The sequence below is a fragment of the Orbicella franksi genome, chromosome 1, assembly GCF_964199315.1.
Source record: "Orbicella franksi chromosome 1, jaOrbFran1.1, whole genome shotgun sequence".
NCBI classification, from domain to species: Eukaryota; Metazoa; Cnidaria; class Anthozoa; order Scleractinia; family Merulinidae; genus Orbicella; species Orbicella franksi.
In genome coordinates, this window is record NC_138145.1 from 6,506,187 (window position 1) to 6,531,061 (window position 24,875).

A 24,875-nucleotide genomic window follows, 5' to 3' on the forward strand; every position below is an offset into this window, starting at 1 on the left:
ACTTTCGGGTGGCCCGCTACTTTCGGGTGGCCCGCTACTTTCGGGTGGCCCGCTACTTTCGGGTGGCCCGCTACTTTCAGGTGGCCCGCTACTTTCGTGGGGACTTTAGTGGAGACTTTACTTTCGGGGCTCAATAGGAAGATAAAAAATTAACTTTACTTTCGGGGAGCCGTTATTTTCGGCTTTTCAGAGGGGCGGTTACTTTCGGAATTCTACGGTACCGCATGCATGGTCACGTATTCGCATCATGGGGAGATGAACCTTAGCAGTAGTTAGTGAAAAGGGCCGGAGACTGGCCTTCAAAGATGTGCATGGACTGTTTTCACTATGACATCACACGCACAAAGGTTTCTTGTAGTAGAAGTAAAGAGCTTTCAAAGACGTCTGATAACTGTAGAGAAGATCACGGCACACTGTTTACTAAAGCTACCAGAAGTCTATACGAGTTTTCTACAACAGCTGTCTATTCTGGCGTGTAGTGTGGGTATGTATTGAAGTAGGTTTGATCAGTTTCTTAGTTGAAGATTAAATGTTTGGTCGTGTTAGAGCTTTTAGTGAGCATGAAGTAGCATTTTACAGTTATCTCGAAATTAGTGTTTCGTTGTAGGAGCTACAAAAAAAGTTGATATCTATGGAGTTTTTACCTAAGGTCTGCTAGTGCAAGGTCTCAAAATATCTCATTTCGCGTTCAACGTAAATACTTTTTTTTTTTTTATCACTTGGCAATCAGCGATGAAATGACTAAACTTCATTTAGGTTTTCGGTCCTACATTCCTCTTATTCTCCTCGTCTTCTAGGTCCATAGTGTCAGTTGCGGACCAACGTTTGCCATTTCTATTTATGACCCAGGCGCAAAGCGCGCGGGTCATGAATCGAAGGAGGGAAAAACAAGCAGGAGCCGAGAAGACCAGATTAGTAAGATATTTCTACTATACGACTGACGTGGGTCATTTAACAGCAAGACGATGCAATTCTGTGGAAAACTATGGATAATCGGAAAAGAAAAACCTGTCATAACAAATGGACTCACTTTATTTTTCCACAAATACTATAGGTTGTTTTCTTAATTGTGTTTTTTTTTTTTTTCAACAGCATCGCATTTCATTCTTTGAGATAGAGGATCATGTCTCGTTTTAGCCCTTTAAGCCTCGGAGAGGGGTAAGACACAAAGGGAACATTATCAGCGAACATTTTGGAGCTGTTAAGACTGAATAGATATTTTTTTAATCGTGGAATGACGGATCCAAGCTAGACAACAGACATTTCAAAGTGTGTTACTCTACTTTGACGTAATAGGACGTCATAATTGAACAATGAGATAGTAAACCGTGTATATTAAAGATTAATGAACCAATTGCATTTTTAATGTCACAATGAAGTACAAAACATGAGACGATGTTAAAATTATTGCCTAAGTAACATTTATAATTTACCTATTGAGGGACGTTTATTGAAAATGAGTCTAGGTCGGGTTAAAGAGGTCCGTGGATTGAGTCCCTGGACTGAGCCTACAATAATAATAATAATAATAATAATAATAATAATAATAATAATAATAATAATAATGATAATAATAATAATTATTATTATTATTGTTATCATCATTATTACCATTACCATTACCATTACTATTACTATTACTATTTTTTTCTTTTTTTAACTGCTTTTACTTACTTCCAAACATCACTTATAATACATTAAAAAACCTGCTAACAATACTTTGCATTACATTACTTGCTTACTTACAATATGCAATAATTACTTACTGTGGCATAACCTACTGACACATTACGTTACTTAAGGACTTACAATACACTGTACTTACTTACAGAAAAAAAAAACCGCAATAAATTTCTAACAGACACGCCTTAACTGGTGAGAAAGAATTTCCACTTCTGTTAAAATTCCCTTTCACCATTCAACGTGGCAGCAATATATTTTTGGATCTCGATTTTATCCTGCACTAATGAGATGAAGTCGCTGAAAACGAACATAGTATTATTTAGCGCGTTAATACATGGAAAATATTTGCCTAACATTATGAGGTGGTTGAGGGTCTACTATTACCTATTACTATTACTATTACTATTACTGTTATTGTTACTGTTACTGTTACTGTTACTGTTACTGTTACTGTTACTGTTACTGTTACTGTTACTGTTACTGTTACTGTTACTATTACTATTACTATTTCTGTTACTGTTACTGTTACTGTTACTATTACCATTACTATTCCTAGTACTAGTACTAGTATTATCATTATCATTATTATTATTATTATTATTATTATTATTATTATTATTATTATTTATAAGGACGTTAATCTTGCATCACATGTACGTCTAGATGAAGTTTAGCTGTGGACTAACAAACAATAGCAAGTCAGAATTGTTCCTGGGTAGGTTTAAAAGTCGCTTAACCGTTAGCGTTTATAGAGAGTAAAGGAATTCTTATGCCCTGCCACAATCTCAGAGCTGTTTGAAGGTGATATTGAATCTCCATTTCGTTTTCCGTAAAATAAATCCGTGAGTCAAGTTTATGAAAAAATTTCCACACAGTTGTGTACAACATTGTGAAAGCAAATAATAGCCCGAGAAAAGTGCTCTCTTGGCCGAAGAACACACATGATGTCAAAACAACAGCAAGGGCATTTATAGAGCGGTCTTCGTAAATTTAGCCTCTTTCGCGTTCAGTTGATGCAATTTATAAGTTCGCCTAGCCCAGTCCTTGTCTAACCCCGATACAACCTTAACCAGGTTTAGTTTAAGCTTTGTTTAAGTAAATGTCTTTATTATCCATGTTTATCCACGCTGTGAATTCCTACGCCTGCATCTCGGCCTAGCGGCACTCCACTTTCCGTTATTGCATGTTATTGTTCTTGCGCCGACCAACTGGAAATTCTTGTTGCAATAGAATCGAACGGTTCTGTTATGTCTGGGACCACTTGCAATCCGTCCGCCATTTTTGGACGTACCTGGGTACCTGCACGGAGCTAGAAATTAAAACGCAGAGAGTTAACAAGGTGTTGGATAACTACTGGTCGGCTACTAAGAGTCTTAGGGGCTTCAACGGCTTTTACTGATTCTATTGCCATTGCAAATGATGCTGCTAACTAACCTTATAAAATACAAGTTTGAAGCTTTCCAGCTAAATACCTAAATTGTAGACACGCTTGGGTTGACAAATCTTGGGAACTCGGGTCGACGGGAGGGGACAAAGACAAATAAATGATGATGAACCAGTGGACCGAATTGGAAAGGTAATCCTTAAAAGAAATCTAACCATAAATTAAACTTTCGTGGAGGTTTCAACCAAGGTCAGTAAGGCTGCCGAAACATAGCTACCACGCGAAACATTTTTAAAAGCAAGAGAACCTAGATAAAACGAAAAACAAAACTATGTACAAGGATACTAACTATGTGTGGGTCTAACTTGACTGTTTCACAGCCATGGGTGATTACGATAGTAACACAAAACAAACTAAGTTATAAAAGTAATGGACAAATTAGCTTCTCAATAAAGGTATCTATATCTATCAATAAAATGACTCGTATAGGTAACCTACAGGTGTTAGGTTTCCTCGTCACCTCTTATACCATGTCACTTAATGCTTTGTATGTTAAAATTAAACAGGAAAATATCATATAATTTTCCCATTCTCCCATGATCTTATCACCTCCAACAGTGCAGCTTAGAATTACATTATACTAAAAACGACTACGTCCGATATGCTAATCACCACCCAACTGCAACATTGCAAATGCATAAATGTTATTGACTGCAACCAGGTTATCTGTTACTGATCAAGACATTTGGGTTTAGGTTTGGTCCAGTTTCCAACTATTGAGCAATAGATTTTAGGTGCGCCGTCCATTCTGTACTTTCTGTCACATTTGTATACCAATCAAGGCCGAGACGATCATTAGAGCGGTTTTTAAGGTGGCTGAAAACAGTTTTCTGTAGAGCCCAGGCTTCTTACGGAAATATTACTGTTTTGAGCCACCTTAATATAGTGTCACAAAACTAAAACCAAACTTATCGCTCTAGCCTGTCACAAAGGACACAAATCCAATGAACCAATCAAAGCTCGAAGTAATTATATGTAGCTGACGCAAACAAACTGCTGCAAAGCGTGTGTGAGCGAGTCACGATTGGTTTTGGTTTCCTTCTGATTGGATGAAATAGTGGCACGCATTTGTTTAAGCCAATCGTGGAGCGTGGTCATGCACAACCGATTGCTTTTCTACGATAACTGCAGAAATTCTCGCGCGCTCATTTGCAAATTTTTATTAGTATAAACACACTCAGTGATCTTGGTGTTTCAAGCAATCAAGCAATGATGATGACGACGACGATGATGATTGCTAGGTAACAAATAATGATTTTGACAAACTATTAAATTTGCCATCAGTTTGTCCCACCATTCGCCTCGAGCTTTTCTCAGTTCTTCTCCGTAACATTTGTTAACTTGTTTTTAAAATTAAAATAAATGAACAAAACCCACTTGTACACAGAGGTGTTGTTCCACTCCACATTTGGTTGGCTTGACAAACTCTTTTCTTGGATCCAACCAAAGTATAACCTTTATCACATGTGTACTCCACTGTACTCCCGTAAGTAAACGCATAGCTGTTTATATTGCCGTTTACAGGAGTTCTCGGATGACCACAGTTTCTAGCTGCAACAAATGGGGAAAATGTTGTCTTAGACCGTCCTACCAAAAACTTGTGGGCTTGTCGGTAAGACAATTTAACGATCTTGGATTTTTCGCCATGGCCGGTGGCTATAGCAAAAATGATATCATACCGCATTAAAAATTTATTTGAAGAAAGTGAGAGCAGAAATGGCACGAATATAGCAACAAGTAATAAGTCTATGTCGAGGAAAACGTTGTTATTCATCGTGGTAGATGCAATAATAAAGTGTATTATCGTTTGTCTCACGATGTAGTCACTTGAGATGTAGATCGCGACGTTTCGACGGCTTACTGCTAGTCTTCTTCAGGCGATAAGGTCGACTGATTGTACGGTATCATTTATATCACAAAGGTCGGCTGTGATTGGTGCATTTCGATCCTCCTATTGTTCCATTGTTCCGTCGAGTAGCTGTTCCCTCAGTGGTCCGCTGTTGTACCGTTCTCCACGCAAAAATGTCAGCGCTTATTGATTCCGGACCATACCAGCTGCTCAACAAAGATCCGACAGACCGCTTGACCCGGAAGCCATCTGAGAAGCTGCTAACTCTGAAATGGAATGGACACATATCAGAGGCGGTTTATTATAAGATCAGACCCCGACACAAACAACCACCTAGGATCTATGGTTTGCCGAAGATCCACAAGGCCGACACACCGCTTAGGCCAATTGTCGTGTGTCAACACCTTTGCATACGACCTGTCTGCTTTCTTGGCTAACGTATTAGCTCTTCTTGCAGGTAACTCGAACTTCACAGTGAAAAACTCAACTGACTTCGCCTCCACCATCGCCAGTGAAGAGATCCAGGACCACGAGATCATGGTGTCTTTCGACGTAGAGTCACTGTTTACCAACCTACCGATCGAGGGGCCGTACAAGCCGCGCTACAAAAAAAGGAGAACGACGCAGGCCTGGCTGACCGCACGACACTTACACCAGTTCAAATCGCGGACCTCTTGGATTTCGTATTAAAATCTACGTACTTCCAGTACAACGGATCGCTTTACGAACAACGAGACGGCGCAGCCATGGGGAGCCCTGTATCAGCCCTGTATCTCTACATGGAGATATTTAAAGAACAAGCAATAGAGTCCGCACCTTACAAGCCTAAGATCTGGTAACGCTAGGTAGATGATACTTTTACCATCCTGGATCGGGATAGAGTTGAAGACTTCCTGCAACACCTAAACAGTCAACAACCATCAATCCGTTTCACCATGGAGATCGAGAATAACAGCAAGACCGCCTTTCTCGACATGTCAGTTTATAGAGAACCTGATGGCCGCCTTACCACCAGTGTCTAAAGGAAACCAGCACATACTGACCAGTACCTAGCACATGATTCACACCACCCTCAGTCAGTAAAGCGCGGTATTGTGAAGTGCCTGTACGACCGGGCTAAACGTCTCGTGACCAAACCATCAGTAATCGCTGGAGAGAAGAAACATCTGTCATCTGTACTTGTTTCTAACGGATATCCCTCCTCTTTTGTACAGAAGATCACAAAGGCACGAACAACCCCAAGAAGAGACCCCGTCGCGGAATTTAAATCCACCGCCGTTTTACCTTATGTCCAAGGAGTTTCGGAGTCTCTCCGCCGCTGCCTAGAACAACAAGGCATTCGCACCGTCTTCAAGTCCGACACGATACCTCGGTCACGCCAAAGGACACCGTCAACCCGGCTAAACAAGATGGTGTTGTCTACAGGATTCCCTGTGAGTGCGGCAAAGTCTACACCAGGGAAACAGGGAGATCTATGCAGGAGAGGATCAAAGAACACGACAGGGATATACGACTCGCCCGTATCCAGACCTCTGCCGTTTCTGAACACACCCACGAGACCGGCCACTATCGTACCTGGAATGAGGTCAAGTTTATTGATCGAGATCCTCACCGGTACACATGTAGGGTCAAGGAAGCTATTCACATAAGACTTCACCCTAATAACATCAACAGGGATAGTGCAATTGAAATTCCTGTAGCATGGATGCCCACGATCAAAAAACACAACAACAGGAGAACGGTACAACAGCGGACCACTGAGGGAACAGCTACTCGCCGGAACAATGAAACAATAGGAAAATGCACCAATCACAACCGGCCTTTGTGATATAAATGATACCGTGCAATCAGTCGACCTTATCGCCTGAAGAAGACTAGCAGTAAGCCGTCGAAACGTCGCGATCTACATCTCAAGTGACTACATCGTGAGACAAACGATAATACACTTTATTAAGTAATAAGTCTGCAGTTACTACATGTGTCTGTTTTCAAATTATTTTTTACAAAGCTATACTGTCTGGGAGAACAGGTACGCCGAAGTGTTAAGCATCTTAGTTGTCAGCTAATTGGCAGTGGAATATCTTTCTAGCACAGTCTGTTGAAGAAGTCAATCCCGTGTCCATTTCACCATTAATGCCAACAAGGATACTGCAAGTGCTAGCGTACAACGTATTCTCGTTTCTGTTTCTTTTTTCTGGGGTATATCTTCTTGTTTTGACTCTCGGTCATGTGACACGTTTATGCCAATCGCACTTACGAAGTGGTTATGGATATCATTAATTAGACACTTCTCTAGTCATATAAGGGATATAGAAAAGACCTTCAAAAGGGAATGGCAGGCATAGCTAATGACAGGAAAAGCACTTTTTATTGTACAAAACACTTTTTTGTTGTTGATGATGTTGCTGTTGTTATATAGTTATCCAAATAAGCACTCTTACACCGTAAAGAAGGTTACAAATACTAACCTATACAAGTGAGCAGAGATTTAGCAAGGGACCACTGCCCTTTAACGCAACGTTGAATGGAGAACCCGGTTTGAGAATATCCTGTGTTACATTGATAATGCACCCTTTCGTTGTTAGAAAACCATTCTCTCAGGGCTTGCGAGGTAAACTTGAGATGTGCATTCGGCGGAGGAGATGGCTTCTTGCATGATTTAGTATTCGAAGCTGCTGAAAGAGAGGGGGAAAGACTCGTTGACAAGGATCTAGGTTTGTTAAAAAATAGAGGTATACTGATGTTTGTCGTAAAACGTAGCGGTTTATTATTAAGTTAACATAAAGAAAGGCATTCGTTGAATGTCATTGTCTGTCTAAAATTGTTCGGGGCTTCTTGTTGTTCGTCAGAATCGTGTAGCTTAAAGGCCCCTAGTCAGCTTCCGCTATTGTCAATGCCATCGAAATTATTGATATTGCATGGTGAAGCGAGATCTTATTGCTTTACCGTAAATTTTGGCCCTGTAAGTATGTTTAATTAATTTTAAGCATTTTCACAGCGATTTTCTTCGTTTCCACAAGCTCCGTCTTTTTAACTCCCTTCTCGTAGGTCGGAAATATGTTTGATATACTACATCAAAAACCGTAGCGATTTTGTATCAGCAGATCTTTAAAGTTTCTAAATCCTAACATTTTTCACGTATTTGCAAAAAGCTGAAACAAAAACAAACCCTAAATTTTAAAAGGAAGCACTTGATATTCAGTAAGAATCAAACTTAATGAAAATTAGAGCCTGTTGATTTTCATAATTTTTTTCCAAGCCAAACTAGGAACCTGAGATGTTGAAATTTATAGTCACCTTGTAGTCTCCTTTTAGTCTCCTTATTGTTGAATGATCGACATCAACATTATTGCAGTTGTTCGCCCTGTCGTATACCTAGATGTTACCTTTGCATGTGGGAACTTTGTTACTCCATGTTCCGTCGAGACAAGTGATTCTGAAAGTGCCAGTCAATTTAAAATTGGCTTGGCAAGTAAACGAGACTTTCTTGCCATGCTGGAAATCTAAGCCTATTCTGCGCCCGTTCTATGGATTACCAGGATCGGTACAGGACTCTAGAAAATTTCAAATAAATGTTTACAAGCTCAGGATTATTAGCTAACTGAATGATATCGAGTGCATTTTTTTTTTTAATTTTGTTTTCTCTCGCGAACAAGAGTATTTCTTGAACTAGCATATACAAACAATAGTTTCAGTCCATTGATGAGGTTCAAATGTATACGAGGACTAATTCCAAGAAATAAAGACAAGATTTACGTTCAGGTATAAATGTTGTAACTTAAACTTATGTGCACTTACTTTTACATTGGGGCAGAGATGAACTCCAAACTCCTTTCCGACAGTCTATTGACTTCCTACCAATCAACGTGTAGCCATTATTGCACGTGAAGCTAACCACTTGACCGTGTTCAAAATTGTCACCTGTCCGTGCGCCACTTCTTGGAATTCCCGGATCCTTGCAATTTGCTAAGAAACAAGACATGCACAACCTTTTTGAGTAATGTCTTAAATTCGATATATTGTACCTCTGTGCGTATAAGATATTCGACAGCTCTCGTAGCGGCTGAAGTCAAACATATTCCTTATCGTATCAATGCAGGATATACTATAAAACAAATTTACAAATTTTATAAACGAGAAACAGCCATTTTGCCAACTCCGAACCTTTTCGGGGTCAATTTTACATACGACAACACTTTACACACCGTTTTAAACTATGTTATGGCAGCAAAGTCACTTCTTAAAGACAAGTTAATAAACCTATAACACGTACCAAGACAGATTTTGCCATCTCCAACTGAGCCCGCATTACATGTACATGTAAATGAGCCCACAATATTCATGCACGTAGCATTCGTATGACAGTCGGACTGTCCCTCTGCACACTCGTCAATATCTAGAATAAAATTGAACGGAATTTCTTATTTGCTTCTTGCTTTTACGATAGCCTCCTTAATGCACACTCACCTGTTCGACTTGCACCGTATGCCAATTTATGTATGTAAAGATTCTGGCCTAGCTCCGAGACTTAGAAGAATAACATCATCATCATCATCATCATCATCATCATCATAATAATAATACACTGAATGTGTTAGCTTTATACCTGTACACAAGGGCGCAGTTGAGTTCCAGATTCCATTGTTACACCTCATGGTTGACGATCCTGTTAGTTTAAAGCCAGGATCACAAGCAAATGTCACCTGCTGTCCGTGTCGGTTACCAGGCCTAGAATCAAGAACCCGGTCATGCAAAGGAACATCGGGATCTGGGCATGAAGCTTGAATAGAAACAACAAAGCAACAGTGTTTATTAGTTAGGTAGCAACTGTCTTATATCCGCGGTAAGACAATATAATATAGAAGAGTGGCCGCAGTTGCCATCGATTGATCATTGACAAGCTTCCTGAACTCGATAACAAAGATATCAATGAGGAGATAGACACTGTCATTCAATCCAGATCCTATATTCCTAGTTATCATCTTTCTTCTTAAACCTAGCGAAGATCACGATCTTCAGGCTTCTCAGGTCGTCAGTTGCTGTTGTAATTTCTGTATTTTGATACTTCTTTCTTTTTAATTTTCTTTTCTGCTAAAATCCCTCAAAACTAACCTTTACACTCTGGTAAGTCATTATCCCATCTTCCCGCCACGCATCGAAGAACCTGCGACCTGCGTGTGGCCTGGTTGACATCCGATCGCCACAGTCTGTCCGTCGAGGAAATCATCGCCGATTCTGTTTCCATTCACAGGGATACCAGGATCCAGGCACACAGCTTTGAACAAAATTACTGTTTAGCAACTTTGTGAAGTTGAATTTAACACCAAACACCAAACTGATTTACCTTTACACTGAGGAAGAGAAGCACTCCACTTTCCACTGATGTACAATGCTGTCGAGCTTCCAGTCAGCTGAAATCCGGTAAGACATGTGAAGGAGATACGCTTGTTGTGACCAAACTCTTTACCATGTCTAACACCATTTTGAGGCGATCCTGGGTCTTTACAAGATGCTAAGATGGAAAGACATTTAAAGTAGAGCTCAGTGAACACAGCAGGAAAAAACGTTTACTTCAGAGGACCCAGTAGACGTGGTCTTTATAATTTGAATTACGCAGTTAAGACCTATGGATTTTTTGTTTGAAAAAAATGATTTACGCAAAATTCTTTTTAAGCACTTCAAAACACGTTTGAATGAAATATAAAGTTCAGATTTACAATTTTACAAGATGATGCCGCATTGATTTAATTATAAGCAAGTGCTGGACGTAGAGTTCCAAAGCTCAAGCCCAGGTTTTCCTGGAATATAGTACTTTTCTCTCGCAATGCCACTTTCTTCTCAGTTGTCTGGTACTAGTGAATTCTAGAAATTCTAGAAACCAGTGGACAAAATGCCGAGAAGATACCGTTGCACGCATCATGTATCCAGGGTTGAAACAACTTCAGAGACTTCAGTCACGCACTTGCATAATAAGCTATCAAACTCTCAGATCCATAGGATGAAAACAAATTTATACTTAACGCTAGCCACAAGAAGTTTTTCCAATGCTACTTGACAATTGCCGTACGTTTAACAAGCCAAAGCCCGTTCCTAAAACTAGTACAACTTGACCTAGCCCTAGAGCCCGACGTGTTCCAATTTATACTCTCTTTGTAGTTTCCTTGTAGTCTCCTTGTATAGTCTCCCTATAGTCTCCTTATTGTTGAATCATTATCTATATCGATAATATTGCATTATTATTCGCCCCGTCGTATACCACGATGTTACCTTTGCATTTGGGAACTTTGTTATTCCATGTTCCGTCGAGGCAAGTGATGCTGACAGTGCCAGTCAATTGAAAATTGGCTTGGCAAGTAAACGAGACATTCTTGCCATGACGGAAATCCAAGCCTTTTCTGCGACCATTCAGTGGATTACCAGGATCAGTGCAGGACTCTAGAAAATTTCAAATAAATGTTTACAAGTTTAGGGTTATTAGTGATGATTTCGAGTGCATTTTCTGTAATTTGTTTTCTCTCGCAAACAAGAGAATTTCTTGAACTAGCATATACAAATAATAATTTAAGTCCATTGGTGAGGTTCAGGTATCATGACGACGGCTAATTCCAATAACTAAAGACAAGATTCACTTTCAGGTATAAATGTTGTAACTTAAACTTATGTGCACTTACTTTTACATTGGGGCAGAAATGAACTCCAAACTCCTTTACGACAGTCCATTGACTTCCTACCAATCAACGTGTAGCCATTATTGCATGTAAAGCTAACCGCTTGACCGTGTTCAAAATTGTCTCCTGTCCGTGCCCCATTTCTTGGAATTCCCGGATCCTTGCAATTTGCTAAGAAACAAGACATGCACAACCTTTTTGAGTGGTGTCTTGAATTCGACATATTGTACCTCTGTGCGTATAAGATATTCGACAGTTCTCGTATCGGCTGAAGTCAAACATATATTCCTTATCGTATCAATGTAGGATATACTATAAAACAAATTTACAAATTTTATAAACGAGAAACAGCCATTTCGTCAACTCCGAACCCCTTCAGGGTCAATTTACATACGACAACACTTTACACACCGTTTTAAACTATATTATGGCAGCAAAGTCACTTCTTAAAGACAAGTTAATAAACCCATAACACGTACCAAAGCAGATTTTGCCATCTCCAACTGAGCCCGCATTACATGTACATGTAAATGAGTCCACAATATTCATGCACGTAGCATTCGTATGACAGTCGGACTGTCCCTCTACACAATCGTCAATATCTTTCCATTCGATCAAAAATTTCGGTGGGAATTTCCGGAAATTTCCATATGCGAATGGTGCAGACCTTTCCAGTGTGGAAAACGACAAGCCACACAGTTTTGTTCGCTTGGAATTTTTCAATGACTTCGAGGTTTAAATCGCAAATATAGAAGTGAACAGACCACTGATATGTCGACATCGTGACTTTTTATAGACCACAACAGCATGGACGTTATACAAACCACAACGGTGCGCAGCGAAAACGTCGCAAAACAAAGCGTTCAATGAGTCGTACAATGGTTCTGCACGCGTTATAAATCTTTGAACATTTCTTAGCCAACCTATGCAAAACAAACAAGCACACCACAGGGGCATTATTTTTAAAAAACGCTTTCTTCACGAATTTAACTGTAGCTAGTATTTATCGACGTATAAGTGGAAAGATTCTAAAGTATTTCAATTTTTGAATACACGTTGCCGTCATCCTTGCGTGAGATGTCCAACTCGCTGTCATCGCGGCCAAAATAACTAGCCGTGAATAGAAAATTTCGAATTTGCATAATTTCCGAAAAAGAGGACAACCTCGAGAGGTATACCCAAATTTTCGAACATATTTTCCTGGAAATTTCCGTTTATTTGATTTTCATCCCGGAATTTCCAGAATTTTCGGTTGAATGGTTCGCTTTTCGGAAATTCAACAATTTCCGGATTTTCTGGAACTTTTCCCTGGAAGTTTCCATACCATTTGTCCCCGTTTCGAAAATTTCGGAATTTTTGGTCGAATGGAAAGCGCCCATTGTGTTTCCTCTTAAACCTAGCAAAGATTACGATCTTCAGGCTTCTCAGGTCTTCAGGTTCAGTTGTAATTTCTGTATTTTGGCACCTCTTTCTTTAGAATTTTCTTCTCTGATAAAATCCCTCAAAACTAACCTTTACACTCTGGTAAGTCATTATCCCATTTTCCCGCCACGCATCGTAGAACCTGCGACCCAATCAGCGTGTGGCCTGGTTGACATCCGAACGCCACCGTCTGTCCATCGAGGAAATCATTGTCAATTCTGTTTCCATTCACAGGGATACCAGGATCCAGGCAAACAGCTTTAAACAAAATTACTGTTTAACAACTTTGTTGAGTTGAATTTATCACCAAACATCAAACTGTTTTACCTGTACACTCAGGAAGAGAAGCATTCCACTTTCCACTGATACACAATGAAAACATAATTCGCAAACAAATTATACTCAAAGCCAGTCACAAAAAGATTTTCCGATGCTACTTGACAATTGTCGGGCGTTTAACGAGCCTAAGCCGGCTTATAAAACTAGCGCAACTTGACCTAGCCCTAGACCCTGACACGTTCCAATTTATAGTCTCCTTATAATCTCCTCGTGGTCTCCTTATAGTCTCCTTATTGTTGATTCATGATCGATCATATTGTTGCAGTACTATTCGCCCCGTCGTATGCCTCGATGTTACCTTTGCATGTGGGAACTTTGTTACTCCATGTTCCGTCGTAGCAAGTGATTCTGACAGTGCCAGTCAATTTAAAATTGGCTTGGCAAGTAAATGACACTTTCTTGCTATGCCGGAAATCCAAGCCTATTCTGCGCCCGTTCAGTGGATTGCCAGGATCGGTACAGGACTCTGAAAATTTGAAATAAGTGTTTAGCCTTGGCTGACACACAAACGTCACTTTCTTTCCGTGGCGAAAGTCGCTGCCTATTCTGCGACCGTTTTGAGGAGTACCAGGACCAATGCAGGACTTGAAACCGATATTTAACTCATGCTTGCCTAGATTGAGAACCAGAAATGTCGAAATTTTTTGAGACATCAACAAGGAGCGGATAAACAGAAAGGGCGAGCGAGGCTGGAAGATACCTGTATATGAACTGTAAGGTTTTAATCTGATACTAAAGTAACTGCCTAAATACATGATATTCATTCCATATTAACTTACTTTTGCACTGAGGTAGAGATGAACTCCAAACTCCGTTTCGACATTTCGCTGACTTGCTTCCAATCAGCGTGAAGCCTTTTCTGCACCAGAAGGTAACTGATTGACCGTGTTCAAAATTAGTGCCTGTCCATGCACCTTGTTCTGGAACTCCTGGATCCTTGCAGTTTGCTAAGTAACAAAACATTTAGAACCGTTTTGAGTAGCGTCTAACATGTGATATAACGTACCTCTGAACGTATAAGATATTCGACAGCTCTTGTAGCGGTTAGTCAGTCAAATATATTCCTTATCGTACCAACGATATGCTTTAGAGACATTCGCAAATTCCGTCTCCGAGAAACAGCCATTTTCCTTATTTTACCTACCCCGAACCCCTTGAGGGTCAGTTTACAGATACCGACACTTCCGTTTTCAAAGAAATATGGGAACAAAGCACTTTATAAATACAAGTTAATAAATCTATAACACGTACAAACACGTACCAAAGCATCAGTAGAGCCCGCATTACATGAGCTCACACCGTATTCTCGCACGTAGCGTTCGTATGATAGTCGGACTGTCTCTCTGCACACTTGTCAATATGTGGAATTTTTAAGAACAGCCTGGCTTGGGCTTCTTGGGGTAAAAGATAAGAACCAATTCCAAAAATGCACAAGCTGTCTGTTTTTTAAAGGCTATAAGTTTCTCTCAGCTTTCTGGGTTCTTTAAAAATGTTTCCTCTAACTATAATATTCTCGGTGTCGTGTATCTTGTTTCTGATTGGTAGTTGAGTCATAAAATGCATTTGCAGTATATATATCAGATTCAAACTGTACCGTAACAATCGAATGAAAATTCATCCTGGACCTGGAAGGCAAGTTAGTTGTACGTTATCAAAACGGACTATGTAAACTTTCGCCTGCGTATTAGGCGTTCATTTCCAGAAGCACAATCGAAGGGAACGAGACTGCGTGCGAGTCCAAGTCCTGATTCTCCTCTTATTTTCCTCAACCCATGGTTTGCTGGTGTGCACTGATAAGGCATAGGTTACTGTATCGTAACGTCATAGATAAGCGACCAATAGGAATTTTTTCTTTTTACTCTAGAAGTAGTTTTACAGTAGCGTCCTGTCGTATTTTCCCCGTTCCCTACAATAACATTCCTCTGTAAAGTTCCTGCCGCACCTTATATTCGATGACATCTGGGCGTTTTAGCTCGTATTACAACAGGCTCCCTCAGTCCGCTAAAGGAAGTCTAGAGAACTCATCGCCAGTTTCACCTAAGTACTATTTTTGCTATGACCTTTAATTATCAGTCTGGTTTTGCTCAACTTAGATTTCCTGTCATTTCATATCTTTAACTCAGGCCTCCTCCACGCTTCGCCGGAGGAATTTGAAAACGCAGTTTTAATTTCACAGTAGGCCCACCGTTCACGCTAATCCGTCAAGAAAACAGTTTTTTTGGAAAACGCTTTTTATACCGGAGGAATTTGGAAACGCCGGCTTTGCGTTTTAGTGTGGACGAAAAACATTTTGAAAACGGGTCTTTTAATTTCAAAAGCGATGACATCAGGATAGCAATGTTGTTTCTATGCCCGAGTTTTCCTCAGCCACAAATCCAAAATGGCCAGTTATTATTGCGTGTTTAACTGAGGTGAAACCTGAAGACTGTTTGTGCTTAGAAAAAAAGGAGGAAACAAACGGTAATCACCTGTGATAAACGCGTGTTCACGACAAACGTTGATAATTTCTCAGTCTAGCACACTGTTTTGAATCGATTTAACTTGTTATTTAACTTCGTTTTTGAGAAATAAGTTGGATGTTTCTTCCGAGCATCACGGCCGAGGACATCTTGGGTCTCCGAAATCAACGCGTCTGTACGTACGTAGGATGTGGAAACCGTTCTTTCACTAAGCTGATCTTACAGAGCTGTAGATTGTGAATTATTTGTCGGAATTTGTCGGTGCCTAAGAAAGCAGATATTATCTCAAAGCTGAACAATTGCCAATGAAACAAAATACGCAGCACCGGACCGTGAACTCTCTATACATCGGTCTGTTTCAAGTGCTACTTGGAGCTTGGAAAGAAAAGAAAGGTCAAATTCCAAGACGCTTGAAAGTGATCTCAATCTATTTAAAGAGAGGAATATCGTATGCTTGTTTTCCGGTCCTGAGGGTCGGTCCTGGAGCCCGTTTCTCGAAGGTCCCGAAAAGTTTTCGTACCCGGAAAGCCGTAGCAAAATCTCAAACCTTATGATTACAGAGCTGTTTTACTCCTGTATTCTTAACATGAACAGAGGTTCCGGCTTCGTACAAGGAGTTTCAGGCGTATGCAAAAACCATATCCTATCCCGTGGCAATACCTATATAGCTAACAAATGCGAGCGTCTGAGTTGGAGGCTGTCTTCGTAGCAAGAGAGCGCACTGGCAAGAGTTTCAAGAGGGAAAAAATTCCATTTGGCCGAAAGCTCAAGGATGAAATGGAAACAAAAACCATGCGCTGTCTTAAATAATCGGACAGCTAAGGAACAATGACTCGGCGGAAGTTGAAATTTGCAAACAAAATTGAGTTACCCCTTTTTCAAAACAATTTCGGCTCTCGGTATGTTTTAATAAGTTTAATAATAAGGAGTTAAGAGACGGATGTCCCCTCCACAAACAATAACAACTGAATGAACGGCGGAGAAATGAGCAGACAAAAGAGTGGAAAGCAAACAAACGCCCAAACACAAGCTTGGCAACCGAGCAAACAGATGGTTGAAAGTGCAGGAAGACGCTCGCTGCCCAAGTAGTCCAAGTAGCCAAAGCAGTTTAAGGAGCAACGGCAACAACGCCAAAGGCAACATCGATTAAAAAACGACTTAATATTCAACCTACGAATCTCGCAAGAATTTAAATCCATTCAGTTTGTCTATACTGTCAAAAATATCTCAAACAGAATATGTTAGACAGCGTCAAAATTCGAAAAAGAAATTTTAAAAATTAGCCGTCGTATAGTTCACATTCTCTCCCGCCGTATCTGCTATTATACCCATCTCTCATAAAAGACAAGCAAAATCAAACTCTCGCCTGCAAAACTACTATTCATCTATACTAAACACTAAAAGGAAGAAAAAGGGTGTCTTTTAACAGAGTTGGCAAAAATAGAAAGCACTTTCTTCATGTTTCTATCTTGTTGTTTTACAATCACTCGAAAAAAAACTAGACGGAGTACACGGAGCTTCGTTCTCACAAACTTCCACTTGTGGTGCTATATCTCGTTAGTATAAATCTACAAGTGATCTATCACGACTGCCGTTCTCTGATTAATGGCTATAACTCCACTCAACGTCTACTCTGTTGTAGATAGTGAGAAGCACAGCAATGTGCGGTTGTTAACAAACTGGCGGCCACTTCTTTGCGCTTTCGAAGGGTCTTTGAACAGGATTTAGATAAAGTTTTCAACGAATAGTAGATTTATACAAAACAATTTTATCATTCGCTCAAGATTTCTATGCGTGATAGTTGGGCTGCTCCCTCGTCAACTGTCGCGCGATATAAATCTCGAGCTCATAGTCTATTTGTTGGCTAGAAAACAGGAAATGTTTTCCATTTCTTAGCTATGAAACAAGGTATACGGGGATATATAAAGAGGGAGCTAAGCACTTGGGATCTCATTTAATTTTAAGAAATGTCTGGTATATTTGACAGATCCTTGTGCAGGAATCACATGCGGTCGTGGAGAAGTTTGCTTCGTTGAAGGATCCAGGCCCAGATGCGCTTGTCCGCCTCGCTGCATTAATCGCCGCATTCAACTTGTATGTGGTACTGATGGTATCACATATAGAAGTTACTGTGAGTTGACGCGGACTGCCTGTTTTTTGGCGATAAGACATTGACAAAGAAGCAGGATGGCCGGTGTGGTTCCACAGCCCCTACTCAGTCTCCAGCTACAGATCCTCCTACACCCTCTCCCACAGGTATTATTCCAGATTACTCTACTCTGCATTCCATCTAAAACATAGGCATCCAATTTACAAATAGTTGAAAACTCAATGTAAACACTCATGTTATCATATGATTTATGAAGAAATGTACCTTATTACATGAAATTTTCGCGACACGTTAATTTCGCGATTTTGAGGTTCGCATATTTCGTGACACCTTAATTTCGCGATTTTGCGAAAATTTTGCATTTTGACTCACTTTAATTTCGCGTTTTTGAGTGAGACACACTATATTTCTTTGTCGATGTTTTTTAAGATGTCCCTGAATTTGATCAAACAACTTAATCAACAACGTCCAAATAAACGGAAACGAAACTGATTATGTAAACAGTAACAAGAAAGAAGTTCTCACAGTGTCTACGAGGCAATTGAAAGGTTTAAGCAACTAGTGGAACAGCACTACAAGGAGCCAGTAAATGGACAGTTTGAGGATTGTACAAAAGACGTGCTACCTGGAGTGGAGACGGAAAGCGGTAGTGATGAAGAGGACCAGAACATCACCACAGAATAGTTCAAAATGATTGTTTTAAACGTGTGTAATGGTAATAAAGTCGCTTTTTTAATTATTGACGTAATGTGAGTCACTTAATTTTCGCATTATGTTAATTTCGCTACATTTAATTTTCGCGTCACTTAAATTTCGCGATTTTTTTTAAATCGCGAAATTCGCGAAATTAACGTGTCGCGAAAATTTCATGTAATAAGGCAGTCATTTTTTTTACGATAGCAAAGATAAACATTTACAGGCGAATTAGACTGTTAGCAGTTCCTCTTTTGCTCGGAAATCAGTGGGGAAGAACGCAAAACAACATGAGTGTGCGAACGTGACATGCGAAGCCGCGAGACGTAAGATTTTTAAAAATACTACTCGGGTCATTTTCTCTCATTCTTTCATTATTTAATTGCTACTGTTGGACATCTATTACCATGGAATTCATATACTTGAGCCGAGTATTACGTCCACTGAACATATAGAGCCGAACCTACGCACGACCGCTCTCATGTGGCTTTGATCGCTCAGTTGGTAAAGCATTGCACCGGTAACGCAAAGGTCGTGGGTTCGAATCCCGTCCAGAGCCTGAAATTTTTTCAGGTCATTTTTCCAGTAGTGTTATGGCTGCATTTGCTTTTCCTGTCTGTTTCCGGCTTCTTTACTTCTTGACTATATACTGTATATTGCGGCAGAATCAAATTTGCTGTGAGTAACATTCTGTGCTATTAACCGTACCATTGAAACAACAAGATACAACAACCATATGGAGAATAATGCAGTGTGCCGCGGTAACCAGCACTGCGTTTAATAACAGACTCAAATACAGCACAGTAAAACCACTCATGTTTTGAAGGAGATTAATTCTGGGCATAAAAGTTTTGCATAAGGGATAGACAGATCAAGAGTGAGCAAAATCCACACAGTCAATGGGGTGTCTGCTATTTGATTTGGCAAAAAGTCATGGTTTGGTTTATATTGCTTTCATTCTCGTACTTTAGGTTGTGACAGCGCAAATCCCTTCGTAATCGTCAATAAATCCATGTCAGCTTCCAGTCAAAAAGAGCTATTCCCGGCTGATCATGGAGTTTTTGGCAGAGACAGCTTTTGGTGCTCAGAGGAGGAGAAGACAAGCTACATTGAGATTCGATTTCCTATGAAGTACAAGATTACTGGGGCAAGAATTCAACTCAAAAGGAAATACAAGATCAAGGACATTATCTTGAAAGTCCAACTATTTGATCAGTGGATAAATATGCATTATGTAAAGGTAAGTAGTTTAATGCCGATCCAATACGAATTAGGTTACTGTTTGAGCGTGATAGACAAGTAAATATTTGGCACAACAGTAGGATATTACTCATATTTTTCATTTCTCGTTCTCCGCAAGCGATAGTCAACTCGGCTACGCCTTAACCTGTTGAAATCATCATCAGTTGATTCTACGTCTACTTATCCGTAATGAAACTAAAATTTGCCCTAGTCTTCTTGTCTTAAGTGTTTATCCCTCCCTCTGTTTACTTTGTTCGTTATCTCATATTCTGGTACCACATGATTCAAATATAGATTCTAACCTATAAGTCTGTTGACTATTTTGCGTGTTGTATATGCTACTATGGTTTAGATCAGGCAAGATTTCATCAGTTGACGGTATTTGGTTAAATATCCCACTAATGCGATCGCACTTCATATCGAACAACTCCTTTGCTACTGCGAGAAAGCTAATTTATGCAGCCTGCTCAATTCAGGCAGGCAGATTTCTTATTGGTTGAAATTAACAATGCCAAGTCCACGAGTCCAGCCGTGAGTTCGGAGGAGGAGCGCGGGCTCTTATCCCGAACAGCGGCTGGTAATCGAGCCTAATGACACTCCTGCACACATTTTAACCGGCTGTTGACTTAATTAGTTCAGTATAAGATGTCGGTGAGCTAATCGCTAAAAAAGACTTACATGTAAAACTCAAAAAGTGGGATAAATCGATGAATGACATTAAATTTGGTTGGTGAATAAACTGTTACGTGTTCACTCTTTGTGAATGGGACAATGGGACGGTGGACGATAACTATTATAATTGTTAATACCCAAGAAAATACGGAATGGGTGACCATGGTCCTTGTTTCTTGAGATACGGACTCACCAGTGGAAGCTGATTAACAATTGATACGCTTTTTTAAAAAAAAGGTACCGCTTTCTAGCTCCTTCCAAAATGTGTTGTAAAAGCTTTTTAACTCTACTCTGCTAAATTATTTTCCTGGAAGCGTGTCATTTCAATATTCTCCAGACGTCTTCTAATTTTAACTTCTCTGTGACTATTTTGGTATTGCGTAAGACCAACCGCTCACCACTTTATGGTAAGTCGATGTATTTTGTACTAGAATGCAGAGGTAAAAAAAAAGCGACTTAAAAAGGCTTGAATTAAAACGAGAACAAATCGTATATCAAAAAGATGCCTCCAAATGCTCTAGATGGCGTTTGAGCGTGACTAGATTTTCAAACTTTCCAGCCAATAAGCACATGCCAAAATCCCCTGTGCTCCCTTACTGCAAAATCTGTTTCTGCGGTCTGGCTGACTGCCCAGGGAGGGGAATCCCAAATGAAAAGAACGCGGAGTCTCGTTGTGTCATTTAGGGGTTAAAAAAGTGGTCTTGGTACCTCTTAGGGTATTCAGACTCGAAAGGTCCACACCAGGGGCCTTCGCGGTACCTTTTAGGGTATTGAGCCGAACAAAATATGACAGGAGATAATGTGTTGTTTAAGAATTGGTGCCTCTTAGAGGTGAAAAAGATTTCGAGCCACACCCACAAGCCAGGACCTTTGTACTTCTCAGGGTTTCTTTTCAAAATTTCCGATGAGCACCTCCGTTCTTTTTTATATTGGAGTCCTCCCAGAGCTGTAGAATAACTTAAACTCGCTGGGTTGCCACATTAGCTTTTATTTCACGGTCTGTGTTGGACTGATGACCTCTGAGAAAATGGGAAGAATAGCTGTTAGCGGATAAAGTTTGTGACGAGCGGCTTAAATTTAGAAAAATACAATTTATTAAAACACCCTTAAATTTAGCTCAGTGGCAGGAATGGAAGTGAGAGGAACAGAACCATCTCTTTTCTTTTTTGACAATTAAGGTGGCTCTGAACTCGTCCTATTAGAAGTTTTTTTTTTTTTTAAAGCAAAAAATTGCTTTAACATGCATCATGCTAACTTCAATTTCGCAATGAAAAAATGGCCGTAACCTACATAGCTCATCTTTGAGTCATAGACACAGGTTATACAGTTGCTATGGTCAGCTTTTATATCACAAGGAAGCCCAAAACTCGTTAACCAATGATTTGGCAAATTAAGCCGAGTATTGGAAGTCAGCATTGCGTTGTTTATAAATTTGCATGTGATCTGTGTGATGCAGATTATGTTGGTTATACAGCCCGACACCTTCATCAACGCATTGCCGAACACAAGTATTCGGCAATCGAAAAACACCTTTTAGAAGTGCACGGTGACAAAAACCTTCTTAATGAGGGCCAATTTCGTGTTCTCAAGAAGTGCCACGGGAAATTTGACTGCCTCCTTTACGAAATGCTATTCATTAAAGAACTGACGCCTAGCCTTAACACTCAGAGTGACTACTCCATCAGTGCTAAACTCTTTGGTTAGCTTGTAGCATATTTTTTTTGTTACCTTGAGCTGTTGTTTTTCTTGTATTTATAGAACATTCATACTGTTTTTCTTCACTCGATAATGACGTCCGAGAACGTCGAAATTAACGTCGTGTATTTTTTAACCTTTTTTAAGAAATTTCTTAATGTTTTTAACAAAAGTTTTTCCCAATTTTTTTATAGCTAAACATTTGACAAAGAGTAGTAATATTGATCCATCAAAGTATACATCATGGAAAGAGTTAGCTACCTCAACCTTACTATTGAGCTAATTCAACAGCAACAATGCATCCACAAGTTCTTGTTTTTTTACACATCAAAGGGAACTTTTAACGGCGGTTTAGAAACCTCTGCGATATCGCGGCGACAATAACCGCACAAATCGCCGCTGGTTTACACGTCTGCTAGCCACTGTTCAGGAAAGATGAAAAAAACTAGTGCGTTAGTAGACCGGCCTAGAGAGATCGGCAGAAATAGAACCTAAAAACGAAAATAAGAGTGTTTTTTATTATTATTATTATTTTTTTTTTTTTTTTATTTATTTTATTTTTTTTTTCTTGGAGTGCACTCTAAAAAGATACTTTGATAGCAAAACATAGTGGCGATTTGTCCTAAGAATCCTAATTGAGACCAGATTCCTTGATTTACATCCCTAAGCGAGATGAAGAGCACCCTCGACCTTTTCAAATGGGATTCCCCCTCCGTGATCGCAAGCTCGAGCACGTGTTTGCCATCTAACCCTCTACCTTCACTTAATTGCAGGTTAGGACTGGTAATTGTACAGTAATCCAAGATTATTCTTCATTCCACTATCTGCAGAAGCCAATGATACTAATTTCTCCAAATCTACGGCAGGGTTAAGATATATCCTTTTCAATACAATATTTACTGAAAAAGTAGGGGAAGGTTGAACTGACATTCCTGTGCGTGAAAGGCACTCAAAACGTGATGAACGATTGTTTCAATTACGCAATCCCAGTTAGTTTGCTGTTTAACTAACTAATCGTGTTCGTGGCGAGATGTGATCCTTCGACTGGCTGCAGTGGGTCTGGAGAGGAGCTGTAAAGTGTAAAGCTATAAATGCTATATGTTGCTTATTTTGAAACGTGTTCGCCAATGTCTAAGCAATAGTCCGAGAAGTCGGCCATTGGATATAGCTGCCTGGTTATGAAAACTACAATGACCATCAGCATTTCTTTATACATCCTCAACAAGCTTCAATAATAACAAAGTGAATTCTCGGCAAAAACTGCATTTGTAAGAGGAGAGGTTCAAACAGAAAACAGAAATCAGGTCGGTTCTCTACACAGGATCGGAAAACAAGCATTTGATGTTCTTCCGGCTATAAATATATTGAGAACATTTTCAAGCGTCTAGGAATTTGACCTTTCAGCTTTCCGTCCAAGCATCATTTGAACCAGACATCGCAGTGAGTTGTGTTTCGTATTTGTTTTCTTTGGCAGTTGTTCAGCAATAGACAATATCTGCCTGTTTTGGCACCGACAAACTCCGGAAAATAATTCACAATCTATAAGGTTTACGTTCAGCTTCGTGATAGCAAAGTACTCGCGTCATACGTACAGACACCGAATCTGGAGAGTGAAGATGTCCTCGGCCGTGTGTAATGTAAGTTAATTGTTTGTGTTCGTGCTCTCAAGTTTATGAACTAACAAATGTGAACCGTGATACTCGGAGTAAACATCGAACTGATTTCTCAAAAGTGAAGTTAAATAGTAGGTTAAATCGATTCAGAACAGTGCGGTGAACACGATATTCTGTCGGTAATCATTCGTAATAACTATGTCCTGCAAACAGAAAGAGCCGAATGTTGACGATTCAAATAACGAATATGACCTTATGGCACTGAAATGAATGTATTATGGTTCATTCCAAATATGTCAGGAACACGACGAGCTATTTTCCAACTATATTTTTGCTGGCAAAGCTGGTATCTTTCTTTTAGGCTATCTTTAAAACGAGGAACGGGGAATCGGGGAATGGGAATGGGGAATGGGAATGGGGAATGGGGAATGGGGAATGGGGAATGGGGAATGGGGAATGGGGAATGGGGAATGGGAAACGGGGAATGGGGAACGGGGAACGGGGAATCTTTAAAATGGGGAATCTTTAAAAGCGGGAATCTTTAAAATGGGGAATCTTTAAAATGGGGAATCTTTAAAATGGGGAATCTTTAAAGGCGGGAATCTTTAAAATGGGGAATCTTTAAAAGCGGGAATCTTTAAAATGGGGAATCTTTAAAGGCGGGAATCTTTAAAATGGGGAATCTTTAAAAGCGGGAATCTTTAAAATGGGGAATCTTTAAAAGCGGGAATCTTTAAAACGGGGAATCTTTAAAAGCGGGAATCTTTAAAATGGGGAATCTTTAAAATGGGGAATCTTTAAAATGGGGAATCTTTAAAATGGGGAATCTTTAAAATGGGGAATCTTTAAAATGGGGAATCTTTAAAATGGGGAATCTTTAAAAGCGGGAAGCTCTAAAATGGGGAATCTTTAAAAGCGAGAATTGTGAATTGTAAATTGTAATTATATCGCACGCTAAAGCATATATGTTTAGCGGGCTACTTAAG

General features: G+C 39.8%; 3 protein-coding genes across 4 annotated transcripts in view; 1 reads left to right on the forward strand and 2 right to left on the reverse strand.

The window, feature by feature from the left end:
- Window positions 1-2,399: 2,399 nt before the first annotated feature.
- On the reverse strand, window positions 2,400-4,812 carry LOC145472635 (protein lev-9-like). Its single transcript, XM_081454978.1, has 2 exons — window positions 4,505-4,812; window positions 2,400-2,992 (listed from the first exon to the last, which is right to left on the reverse strand). Exons 1-2 carry the CDS (start codon window positions 4,809-4,811, stop codon window positions 2,802-2,804), a joined length of 498 nt encoding a protein of 165 aa, XP_081311104.1. The 5' UTR covers window position 4,812; the 3' UTR covers window positions 2,400-2,801.
- Window positions 4,813-8,501: 3,689 nt separating this feature from the next.
- Window positions 8,502-14,531, reverse strand: LOC145492462 (CUB and sushi domain-containing protein 3-like). The gene is made up of 11 exons (XM_081472172.1): window positions 14,480-14,531; window positions 14,185-14,352; window positions 13,704-14,018; window positions 13,157-13,324; window positions 11,648-11,815; window positions 11,244-11,411; window positions 10,321-10,488; window positions 9,583-9,756; window positions 9,250-9,372; window positions 8,775-8,942; window positions 8,502-8,530 (listed from the first exon to the last, which is right to left on the reverse strand). Exons 1-11 carry the CDS (start codon window positions 14,529-14,531, stop codon window positions 8,502-8,504), a joined length of 1,701 nt encoding a protein of 566 aa, XP_081328298.1.
- Window positions 14,532-23,622: 9,091 nt separating this feature from the next.
- LOC145463661 (uncharacterized) overlaps window positions 23,623-24,875 on the forward strand; it is a 21,537-nt gene continuing 20,284 nt past the window's right edge. For both annotated transcript variants that reach the window (XM_081447469.1, XM_081447539.1), the window contains exon 1: window positions 23,623-23,913. In XM_081447469.1, coding sequence (XP_081303595.1) covers window positions 23,893-23,913 — 21 coding nt within the window. In that variant the 5' untranslated portion in view covers window positions 23,623-23,892. The remainder of the gene's footprint in view (window positions 23,914-24,875) is intronic.